Source organism: Alexandromys fortis, unplaced genomic scaffold (genome assembly GCF_014885135.2).
Source record: "Alexandromys fortis isolate MF-2015 unplaced genomic scaffold, M_Fortis_MF-2015_v1.1 scaffold_37, whole genome shotgun sequence".
Classification (NCBI taxonomy): domain Eukaryota; kingdom Metazoa; phylum Chordata; class Mammalia; order Rodentia; family Cricetidae; genus Alexandromys; species Alexandromys fortis.
Window position 1 is genome coordinate 3,627,932 of NW_026067914.1, and position 12,792 is coordinate 3,640,723.

General features: G+C 41.1%; 1 protein-coding gene across 2 annotated transcripts in view; it reads right to left on the bottom strand.

The window, feature by feature from the left end:
• Positions 1–10,491: 10,491 nt before the first annotated feature.
• The window catches only part of Wdr70 (WD repeat domain 70), a 199,385-nt gene continuing 197,084 nt past the window's right edge, over positions 10,492–12,792 (bottom strand). For both annotated transcript variants that reach the window (XM_050139058.1, XM_050139059.1), the window contains one exon: positions 10,492–10,677. In XM_050139058.1, the coding sequence (XP_049995015.1) occupies positions 10,590–10,677 (88 nt within the window). In that variant the 3' untranslated portion in view covers positions 10,492–10,589. The remainder of the gene's footprint in view (positions 10,678–12,792) is intronic.

Here is a 12,792-nt window from a genome sequence, read left to right on the forward strand (position 1 = left end):
TTAAAAAAGTTTTAAACCTGGGATAAAACCGGTCTTGCTGAACATAGCGGACAATGAGGACTACTGAGAACTCAAGAACAATGGCAATGGGTTTTTGATCCTACTGCATGTATTGGCTTTGTGGGAGCCTAGGCAGTTTGGATGCTCACCTTACTAGACCTGGATGGAGGTGGGTGGTCCTTGGACTTCCCACAGGGCAGAGAACCCTGATTGCTCTTTGGGCTGACGAGGGAGGGGGACTAGATTGGGGGAGGGGGAGGGAAAGGGGAGGCAGCGGTGGGGAAGAGACAGAAATCTTTAATAAATAAATAAATAAATAAATAAATAAATAAATTTACCTCACCCTGCACAGTATTGAGCTTCAGTCTGACATTTTTTCTAAGTATAATGTTTTTATTAATTCTTTGAGAATCTCGTGTATGTAAAATACATCTTGATCATATTCAGACTCCACTCTGCCCCCATCTCTTGACCACCTCGTAACTTCATATATTCTTTAATGCTGGCATTTTCAAGCAGAAATTGTCTTTCTTGATTCTCCCCTATCACCTTCTCCCCAACCCCTCTCACCCTCTACTCCTGAACCCCTTCCATTTAAACCACCACAGCCTCCTTTCTGTTTCCATGTCACCTGTGTCCTATGGTCCCTACTTCCGTCAACCTTCACACACACACACACACACACACACACACACACACACAAAGCTTGTGGGGCTGCTTTCTAGTTTCACAGTTTATCCTCAACCCCACTTATACACATAAGTATAAAACGCCAGGATTTATATGAAAGAGAATATGAGATTTTCTTTCTGAGTCTGAATCACCTACTTTTCAGATCCATCTATTTACCTGTAAATTTCATTTCAATTTTCATTGGAACTGAAAAAAAATTCCACTGTGTATCTCTATCACATTCTTAATTGTCTATTCTTCTGGGCTGGACATCCTGGCTGCTTCTAATTTCTTGCTGTTGCGAATACTGCAGCAACAAACATGGATGTGCCGATACTATCAAGGGGTTTTTGGTAGCTTTAAAGCTATATGGTATAGCTGGGTCATATGGTAGCTCTATTTTTAACAGAGGTTCAAGAGGTGGGAGGATCTTGGATGAGTGTGAGGCAGAGTAGAGTCTGAATACAATAAAAAATGTAGTTTACACACATATGAGATTCTCAAAAACTTAATAAAAATATTATAATTAGAAAAGAAAATGCCAGAATGAAACTCAATATTGTGTAGGGTAAAGTAAATTTAAAAAACGAAACAAAGCTAAACAAAATTCACCCTCATACAAAAAGCTTAAAATTTTGAAAAAATTTAAAAAATTTTGAAATGATTAGAGATTCCCCTTTCCCTCCATCCTCGCCAGCATGTGCTGCTGTCCTTAATGACAGTCATATGGTTGGGGTTAGATGGAATATCAAAGCAGTTTTCATTTCCATTTCTCTGATGACTAAGGACATTAAACACGTTTGGCTATTTGGCTTCTTTTGAGAACTGCGTTTATTTTTATTTCCAATTTGCTGACTCTCAGATATGGGTTTTTGCTGTTTCTGTAGCTCATCCTAGATATTAATCCTCTGTCTGATGTATAGCTGACATCAACTTCCTCCCATTCTGTAGGCTGCTTATTTACTCTGCTGACAGGTCCATTTGCCGTAAAGAAGACTTAATTTCCTTTGGTACCTTTTGTCAGCTCTTGGGTCTATGTCCTATAGCTGCTGGGGTGCTATTCAGGAAGGTTTTGTCTATATCTATAACTTCAAGAATATTCTCTATATTATCCGCTAGCATTTTCAGCATTTCAGGTTTCAAATTAAGGTCTTTGATCCACTTTGAATTGATCCTTGTGCAGGGTGAGAGCTTTGGACCTATTTTCATTCACTTACAGATGGATACCAGTGTTTTTGTTGAATAGATTCTCTCTCTCTCTCTCTCTCTCTCTCTCTCTCTCTCTCTCTGCAGTTGATACTCTTGGAGGGAAAATATGTGATCATAGCTGTGTGGACTTATTTCTATTTCACTAGTCTACATGTCTATTTTTGTGTCAGTCCCACGCTGCCTCAGTCACTCTGGCTCTTTTGTATACTTTGAAGTCAGGTACTGTAATCCTCCAGCTGTGTTCTTCTTATTGAGGACTGCTTTGTCTACTCTTTTGATCACTTCCTTAAGGGCTTCTGTATCAGTTGTTTTTCTATCTTTATACTAAAATATATGTGAAATAATCAACACATGAAGAAGGTTTATATTGGCTCACAGTTATGGAGGCTCAAACTATGGTTGGTTGGCCTCATCATGTGGGGCCCATAGTGAGACAGCATACCGTGGCAAGGAAACCATGGTAGAACTAAGCTGTGTACCTCAGAGTCAAGATGCCAAAAAGAGCCAGGAGTTGGCTGGGGTCTGTATCAGTTTCTTTCAATTGGCATGCTCCCATGGAGACCTGGAGAGCTCCCACAGGTATTTCCCAATGGTACAACTCTGAGAATCAAAGGTTCTACACAAAGGGCTTTGAAGGACTCTCAAGATCAAAACACAAACAAAGCCCTATCTCTAATTAATTATAATCTTAGGTACTGGGATATTAGGGATTCACATCAATTTGTAGATGGTACAATTTAACCCATAATAGGGACACTAAGGCTCACAGACGTGAAATAACTTGACTCAGATCACAATACATGACAGAGCTGGTATCCCTGCATAGGCCTATACCATCCTGATGTGTGATTACAGAACAAGGACCCACGTATGGCAAAGCTAAAGAAGCACTGGGTAACTACTATTGGCCAACAGTATATCCTGGCATTAGTGGCTGAATCCCCAGGGCCTCATGTTTCTGGTCTTTAGAACATAGATCTCAGAGTGGAGGTCTCTCATATTCCCTCCAGGGCTACTCATCTTTCTAATTATAGACTTGCTTATGCATATCATTCTGGAGGCCTTCTGTTGCCTTTACTGGATTTCATGACACATGGTCGGTCATAACAATGACTTATGGAATACTCAGTCCTTGATCTTCTAAGCCTCTCAGTTATAACATTGTTCTTAAGGGTAAATACAATCTGCTTGACATGTGTCTGCTTTGCCACAGCACAGGTTATGACGCAATGTCCAGGGTGCACTGAGGCAAAGGCAAAGGACTGTCAGATCTCAGAGATAAAATAAGAGCATATGTTTTGTGGTGGTGTTCTGTCACTTTGCTCGCACTTCTGGGGTGCTGTATAAAGGAGAAAATTGAAAGATGACTTCACAGAAATGAAAACAATAAGGCTTACTGTTGTTGATTGTTTATAATGACCCAAATCTTGGAAGAGCAAAGGAATTGCAATCACACCAAGGTTAGTATTTCACATCTGGCCCTAAAGTAGATGCACTAGGCTTCACTGGCAGAAAAGGGAAAGTTAGCATGTGTAACTCTCTTGGTTGAGCCAGTCTGGGATCTGAGTAGAAGAAAGAATATGCCAATCAACAGGAGAAAGGCTTGGGACATGACCCAGAAGTTAGCCTGTACTTCCTTGGAGGATCCTTGGCTGTAAGAGGTAACTGAGCAGGAAGGGGCTAGATTCCAAAAGGACTACAGACTTCTGAAGCAAACAGGGAAATCTATAACATGGTTTATTGTGTTTTCTTATTTCGGATAACACACATATGTCTTTATCCTGAATTCCAAAAACAAACAAACAAACAAAAAAACCTGAATTAGAATCTTGGGGGCAGGGGGCAGAGAGCCTATGTATTCCTCCTGCTAGGGTCTCTCTGAAAAGAGACACAGGACCTAGGATGTTTGTTTGTTTGTTTGTTTATTACTTTCAGAGTGATTTCAAACTGTGTGGTCCTTGTAGCACTCCTCAGAGTCACTGAGGAGCTACAGAGATCATATAACTTGTCCAGTCTTGGAGTTGAACCCAGGTCTGTTGTCTCCAAAGCTTTTCTCTATTCTGTGTGCCTTAAAATGATAAGATTCCCCCAACCAAAAGAAGCCAGATTTCTTAGTTTTAAAGCAAAATCAGGGGAAGAAAAAAGTCTCTGTACTTGAGAGGCAAGACTGCTGCTGGCCATTTGTCACGGTTAACTGGCTATTTTTCATAAACAAGAGGCAGTGGAGTCAAAGGAACAAAAGAGCTCCCCAGGAAATGAGCACAACACTTGTTCATATGGGGGGTGAACAAGGGTGAAAAGAGAGGCAATATCAAAACAGCCTATGAGAAATGCAGAAGACAACTTTCCCATTATTCAAAAATTGGAGAGGTTTCAGATGTTGTCACAGCCAGCATCATGAGATCCCTTGTGTCGAACATGGTCAACAGTAAGGCTGATAGGCACTACTAAGTCAGGGTCCCAATGGACTCCAGGAGAATCTGAATCAACCAGACCAGAGCCTCACCCAAGATAACCTTAGCCAAATCCTGGATAACTTTCACTTTGAATGGTAACTTCTCAAACATGCGGAATCAAAATTTCCCTGATAACGGAGCATCCTCCTGGCCACCACAACTTCTTGGTTGTGATACAGACTTGGACTGTTGTCCAAGAATAGTACTTTCATGCATATTTGCTGAGATATTAACAATATATAAGCCCAAAACCATATTAGTATTCATAGTTTGGCAATATCTCTGCCTCCCCTTTCCCCTCTTCTTCTCTTTTAGTTATACCATAAAGCATTCTTCTGGGTGCTAGAGAGATGGATCAGAAGCTAAGAACATGTACTGCTCTAACAAAGGACCTGAGTTTGGTTTCCAGGAAGCAGCTTACAACTTCCTATAACACCATCTCTAAGGAATTCAATGATTTCTGGCTTCTGGAGACAATTGCATTTATCCGCACACATGCCATTCCACAGACACAGGTGCATACACATTGTCAGTCATCATCATTATCATCAACATGTGTGTGAATGTTTTGCCTGAATGCATATCTGTGCACCATGTTCATGTCTGGAGCCTGTGAAACCAGAAGAGTGCATCAAATCCCTTAGAACTGAAGATACAGATGGGAGGAGCCACCATGCTGGTGCCGAGAGTCAAACCTCTCTCTAGTCTCCAAAATTAAGTTCTGGATGTTGACTAAATGGCTAACCCTATGCCCATTCTATAGACAATCAGAAAGATCATAATTTATGTCTTTAATATGCTCACCCAGTCATGAATGAGCATTAATTCCAAACTCATGACTTCATATTTCATGTGAACTCTAAGATCCCAACCATGCTACTTAAGACACCATGATTAATGTGATAAACAGAATCCCATCATATGTTTCTCTTTCACGGTGGCTGATGAACAACAGAGAGCTGAGGAGAGGCACCAGAAATCTGGTCATGCACTGTCAGGCAGCTATGAGGAGAAAGACCAGTGGTCATCAGCCACCCACACTTCAAAGTGAATGATACACAGCAAAACCATCACTGGTTAGTCAGCAGCAAAGGTTTGTTCATATGTCCAAGGATACTTGGGATTAGGAAACTACAAGTTAGCTGTGTATGTCCCAAGGACACAACCAACTGCAGAAGCTATAGTGGTTTTGGTAACAGTAACTGGCAAAACAGTGGTATTAGTGGGAGGTGGGGAGTGGGCAGAGAAGGAGACAGCAACTTTACGGCCTCAGAAGAACAGAAAGGGAGGAAATACCATTATGTCCCTGAGCTATAATCTCCAGGCCCACCCAAATCATTGATTCCTATCAATAATCCCACTCTATAGAGCAAACGGTCCAGAAGTAAGATCAAGTAATCAGATTATGTTGCCATAAGAAAAATTCTTAGTACATCACCTTAGAAGCATGAGCAAGAAGTACCAAACTGATGGCTAGGTATTCAAAATATAAGAACAATCATCCAAATTGAAAATCATATTAGTTGTTTGTTGATAGACAACAAATTGCTTCAAAGCTTAGTAGATCGAGGAAATGATTATCCAAGCCGACACTAAAGGACAGTGGAGAGAAATCTGAATTCTGACGCTGGACATCTTTTGTGGTTTTATTCATTCATTATTTTCTTAGTCTTTAGTGAAGTGGGGCGACAAAAAAAAAATACTTGTGCAGCCTCATCTGGATCCAAGCATTTCCTCACATCTTGTTGCTAAGCGTACTTGTTTTCTAGAACATGCTTAACAACTTACCACACATGGAATGGCTTAAAACAACAGAAATTCCTTTCGAGTTTATTCTCTCCTGGCTCTGGAGGCCAGCAATCAGAAATCAAGGTGTGGGGAGGGAAACGCTTCCTCTTACAACCCCAGGGAGGAATCCTTCCTCGCCTCTTTGCCTCTTCCTAACTTGCTGTTGCCACAACTTTTGGCATTCCTTGACTTGTAGCTACATCATAATTTCCTTTGTTTCCCCAGGGTCATTTTCTGTGCATGGGGCTCTGTCTGTTCTCATATGGACACTAGCCATTGGATTGCAGACCTTCCTTAATCTAGTATGATCTCATCTTAATTTAATATCTGCACAGACTCTTCCAAATAAAGTCACATTCTAAGGTTCTGGGTGGACATGGATTCCAGAAGCACATGATCCAGTGCACTTTGCTAACAGAATTGCCCAGAACATCTTCTTGCTCGCTAGTTGGGTATTCAATGGCAAAGCACTACCTAAGATTACAACGATTTTGTTTAGCAAATACGAGGCACTCTTCTTGGGCCTCCATGACTGCATTTTTTTGGTATCAGCTTCTAACAAAATAATTGCAGCATGCATAAAACACTTAAGGCCTAGAACCAACCAAGTCAGCATTGTCTATAATAGCCAGCTTAAACAATCCACATTTGCAGTAACAGGTAAGTAGATTATTACACATGCATAATGGACTAAGAGGCTACGAAAACTGTATATGAAGTTTTTAGTATTGCAAATTTTACATGTTGAACGAGTAAAAGATAAGTATTTTATTTCTAAGTATTACTGCAATTAAGGCTTAAGGATTAGGAAAAAAATTCAAGAAAAATTTCCAGAGCGAGGCAATGGTGGTGTACTCCTTTAATCCCACTCTGGGTGGCAGAGGCAGGAGGATCTCTGTGAGTTCAAGGCCAGCCTGCTCTACAAAGTGAGTTCCAGAATAGTCAGGGCTACACAATGAAACCCTGTCTTTAAAAAAAAAAAAAGAAAAATATTCAGAGCTGATTCATCAGAACATTGGTGCTACTCATGTTTTAATGGCTGAGTAGTTAATCTGGAAAGCTGTTGTGGTTATAAATCTGTATCATAACTTCACAGCTCAGCAACTTCAAATGATAGCAATCATTATTTCACTCATTAATTTACACCTTGGTCAGGAGTGTGTATGGATCTGCGCATACATTCCATGTGACCACAGCTGGTATGACTCTACTGGAATCAAATGATCTGCTTGAACAGAGGGCTGAGGCCAGATGTGGGGGCTCATGCCTGTCATCCAAGCACCAGCAGGGTAGGGGCACCAGAATTCTGAGTTTTGGGGCCAGTTTGGGATAAATTAACAAGATCCTGTCTCAGAAAGAGAGGGAGTTCTGTCAGATGACCAACAGGCCTTTACTTCCTGTCCAGTTTGGGTCCTTAGCTTTTCTCACATCATGGCTACCTTGTTGCCAGAATAGAGATTCCAAGGGAAAGAAAGTGTAAGCTTCTTAAGTCCTGGGTCTCATTTGGGTTATGGTTTCCTGGTCAAATTGCTACAGAACTGGGAAGAATGCCAAAGAATTGTAGCTGAGTTAAATATATCAGTATCACCAACTTTTCCCAATACTTTAAAAAAATTTGATATGCATGGGGGTTTTGCATGCATGGAACTCTGTATAGCACTTGTGTGCCTAGTGTTCATGGAGATCAGAAGAGGGCACTTGATCTCCTGGAGTCACAGATAGTCCCAAACCTCCATATGGGTGCTGGGAATAAAAAGCAGGTCCTTTGATAGGGTGGCCAATTTTCTTATTGGCTGAGCCATCTCTCCAGCCCCCTTTCCTAGTATTTTTGTATGAGCATGATTGCAAATGGACACTTGGGAAGTACTTTTTAAAAACTGGGTTTTAAATCTTTATAACTTAAAAATTTCTGATAATTCAGAAATCTTCTTAGGAAGTACCCTTCGCAACCAAATGTTCTTCCCCGACACACACACACACACACACACCACAAGACCACATGTGTGTACGCACTCCACGGGCAATACAGTACAGATGGAGGCGATGCTAGGAGGCTTGTGAGCGATCACGAGGGCAGAGGAGGAAGAGACTGTGCTTGGGTGGTCCACGCTCAGGGAAGGTGATAGATTCTGATCTCTTAAAATAAAAAGAAGTAGGAATTCTCTAAGCTGACAGGGAAGGGAGAAGACAACACATGAAAAGACGTTCACTCAGGGTACATTCTGTGTAGTGGACCTCAGAAACACGTGGGATCAGAAGTCTACACGAGAAAGGGACAAGAGACTGAATCTTAGATGTTTATGCCACACAAATGGATTAGAATCGCTGACCCTGGAAGGCTCGTGGCAAAGGAATAAGATGACAGATTTTGGATTGGATAGGTTTAGTTTAGATAGATTTTAGGTTTAGCTTTGAGGTTAATCATGAATGATGGATTAGAGAAGGGCCAGATTAAAGACAGAGGAGATCAGTTGGGAAGGAGGCTCCTGAGTGCTGCTGAAGGCTGAAAGAGGGATGATTCTCAGGAAGGGAGCAGAGTAAGAGACTCAGAACATGGACAGAAATGCACATCATCAATGAGGTAGGAACTGGGGGTTAACATCATCATGACAGCTTCTAGCTTTCTTCTTCGGGCAACTGGTAATCACAGTAGAGGGCATATGGTTAAATGGTGGCAGGTGATGAGTTCCGAGAGCCTTGCAGTTGGTGAGGTGGTGGCGGTGGTGGCAGTGGTGGTGAGGTATGTGGTAGATTTTTGATAAATTTCATCCTTGATGCAATAAGTTTATAAATTCTAAGCATGTGGAACAAAGTATTAGTCAGAGATTGATTTCAGGTACAGTGCATCTCAACAGGAACAGGAAATTGGGGGTGTCTTTTAATACTGCCTAGAGACCCTGAATCTTCACATGGCCTCTATGGATACTACCTTACATAGACCAAATGGAACCCCTTGTGTCCCATGAAAGCTGATTTAGTAATTGTACCTGTCATGAGGTCTTCATGAGAATCCATTCATTTAAAGCAAGAAAGCAAGGTTAGAACTTACCATGTAAACCACACTCAGCCAACACTAGTTCTTTCTCATATCACCAGTGACCTCATAAGCTTAAGTCACAAAGCAAAGGAGATGGGATGTAAGTGAGGGTGAAGGGACAAGAATGACGTTTCTAAACTCTTGTCTATAGTATGGCCACCACCACCCTAGAACTGTAGCAATAAAAGAGCTGGGCATGAGTTTGCTAAAATAGACTTTAAAAGGGATGAGAGGAAATGTATAGAACCGGGACTTTGGGGTATACTTCTGGTATATAATTTAATTTATAACTACTTAATTCACTAGAACAAATGAGAACGGGGGGGGGGGCAAAATGCAAGTATTAAAACTCAATTGTCTAGTGGGGGTTACTTAACATGTAAAAATGACCCATGTGCATGGGAAATTAGCCCATAAAATTTTATTCTATTGACTCATTATTACTTTGGACAAACTACCAACATTTGTTTTCATTTTCTATTCACAAACACAACTTATTTTTTGTTTTGTTTTGTTTTTCTGAGACCAAGCTGGCCTTGAACTCACAGAGATCCGCATACTTCTGCCTCCTGAGTACTGGGATTAAAGGCATGTGCATCATTGCCCAGTCACAAATATAACTTTTAGAATTACTCTTAATGCTTAATTTTTTTTATTTATATAGCCCCTATGTTTTCAAAGAATTTCCTTCCTAACTGACTACTTACAAAAAAAAAAAAAAAAAAGACAAATGATATTGTTAACCATGTTTGAAAACACCAAATATTTGGTATAGACTTTACCATATGCCAGGTGCTATGCCAAATGCTCTACACAGGCATTTCATTTAGCCCTCTTGACAAACCCAGGGGGTAAGTATTACCACCCCGAGGCCAGAGGGAAGACTCAAAGTGAAGGCCTACAGTAGTCTGACTTCAAAGCACGCCCTCCTAGCCCTAAGCCTCACAAGCTTCAGTGGAACGTAATCAGACACATGCTTTCCTCGCACGGCCACACTTCGGTTTGAACTCATCTAATTATTTACAGTCGTGTAAACAGTGGTTGTGACACTGTACAGAAATATTAAGCTTTTTGACTCCCTATTTCCACATTATGTTCCTAGATTAGCTCAAGATAGATAAACAGCTCGTTGTACGTTTTCCTCTCGAAGGCTATGGGAATCTGCACAAGAGCAGTAATTGTTAAAGCCTCAAAACATCTAAAATACTCAGGAGTCAGCTGAGTCTGTTTACATGTAGCACAGTCTAATAACTATAGTTAAGAAAACATAAACACAAGCAGCGTGAGTCTATCAATCTTTGAACAATTCAATAACAGAGAGGACAAAAATCTGTTTGTAAAAATGCATGTTTTTATTTCATAAGCATTGGGGTGGGGAACACTGCGACCTGTCCTTGTGCTCCGTGCAAACAGCTCTTAAATGACAGTCAAATCTTACGTTTTTTCCATTCTGGTTCATTCTTTGAGTCTTCATCATCAGATTCCACTTGGGCAAACATGGTTTTGGGCTGAGTTCTAAAACAAAAGTTAAAAAGAGGAGGAAACTGTGAGCTGGTGTTTCTTGCATTAGGCGTTGACTCTTTCATCAAGCAGGAGTAAGCCTGGGGAACTGACTGCATTTCAATTATTAATATAAATCATTAAACTTCTGGCAAAGAAAAGCACAGTGAAAATTTAATTATGTTCAGGAGAAGAGCCAAATATTCTTTTGAAGGTTTTCCCTGTGTGGCAGACACTGTATGCTGGCCTTCCCTTAAATAAAACAAAAATGAATCGAATCTAGCGGACCCTCATGTATCACAACCAAACTCTATGGGCAACTGAGCCAAAGTGTGACTGTTTGGAAGAATAAGCTACATGGCCCCCACACAAGACCCTACATAAGAAATAACAGTTTTCTTATCTGGTAAGTTTAAAGTAATAACAAACATACAGTGACTAGCACCAGTAGAAAACTTCAAAGTAAAACAAATGAGCACCAAATGATTCCCCTTTCCAGATCAATACATGGAAATGCCAAGCATTGAGGATGCATCACTGAACACGCCAGTGACACGGCCATACATTATCTCTGACAGACAGCACACAAGTCACCAGGCAATCTTCGCGAGAGGATCTGTGCTTTGCAAGCATACTTGGCTCAATGACATTCCTATCACCATCCCAAAGAAGAAAATCCCAAGAAAATATCAGAATGTTACAATGTCCTCCCCCTTAGCTCAAGCTGCTTCTGGAGAGAGATTATTATAAACGAAATGGATGTGGCAGGCTCCAGGAAAGACACCTAAGCTGTCTGGTTGAAGGGGTTACTTAGACACAGTCCACCTACTCCCAAGAGCACTTACAGCAGGCTGGTGACTGAGCTGTTAGCATCAGGTGGACAGAGTAATGCTGCAAGGCAGGAGATCATGTTCTTGTGGGACAGAGACTGAAGTACTGGTTACATAAGTGTGTGTGTTTGCCAAAACTTGAGATCGTTGCATTTGATACCTTACTGTATATAAACTATGCCTCAATAAAGTTCATTAGTGAACACAATGAAAACAATGATAAGGTTCAGAACCAAGGGATGAGAGGACATATAACTCAACGTGAACCTTGGTCCTGGATGCTAAGAAGATGGCTTCACGTGTAAAACTGCTTGCTATGAAAATGTGAGGATCTGAGTTCAAATCCTCAGCACCCATGCACAAGTTGAACATGGTTACACAGTCCTATAACACTGGCAAGTCAGGCATTGGGGAGGGGGGAGATACTGGAGGATGGATGAGGATTGCTGGCTGTCAGCAAAATTCCAGGTTTCAGTGTGATGCCCTGACTCAAGTAGCAAGGCAGAGAGTAAAAGAAGAGGAGACCTGATATCTTCTAGCCTCCAATGCACACATGTACATATTTAATACACACATACAGACACACAAATACACACACACAGACACATACATTCACACAAATACACTCACACATACACTCACAGGGCATGAGGTGAGGGTGTGGGGAGCAACAAGAACAGCAGGTCTCTACAACAAGGTGAAGAATATATCTCCTTAGCATAAAGGTATAACGGGCTCCAACTATGAGGAGATAATTCTCACCTGGAGAAGCTGTATGAAGTTACTGAAAATGATAAGGCACAAAGTTTGAAGTTTTACTCTCAGGTCCATTCTTTATGAAAAAGCCTTTAAGGGCTGGAGAGATGGCTCAGTGGTTAAGAACACTAGCTGTTCTTCCAGAAGACCCAGGTCCAATTTCCAGCACCTATACAGCAGTTCACAACTGTCTGTAACTTCAGTTCCGGGGATCTGATGCCCTCACACAGACAAGCATGTGGGCAAAACACCAATGTACATAAAATGAATATTTCAAAAGGAAAAAGAAAGAGCTTTTCCTCCTGAAAGAGAAAAACAGGAAAGTGGTGGAAAATGGGAGGTGCAGCTCACAGAAACAATCCATTTTGCCCCCCAAAACAACATTCAAAAAGAATAGTCTAGAAACATTAATAAGAGCTCTTTGTTGTTTGCTAAATAAAGACAAGGTTCTTTTAAAGAGATTCTTGAAGCCGGGCGGTGGTGGCTCACGCCTTTAAGCCCAGCACTTGGGAGGCAGAGGCAGGTGGATCTCTGTGAGTTCGAG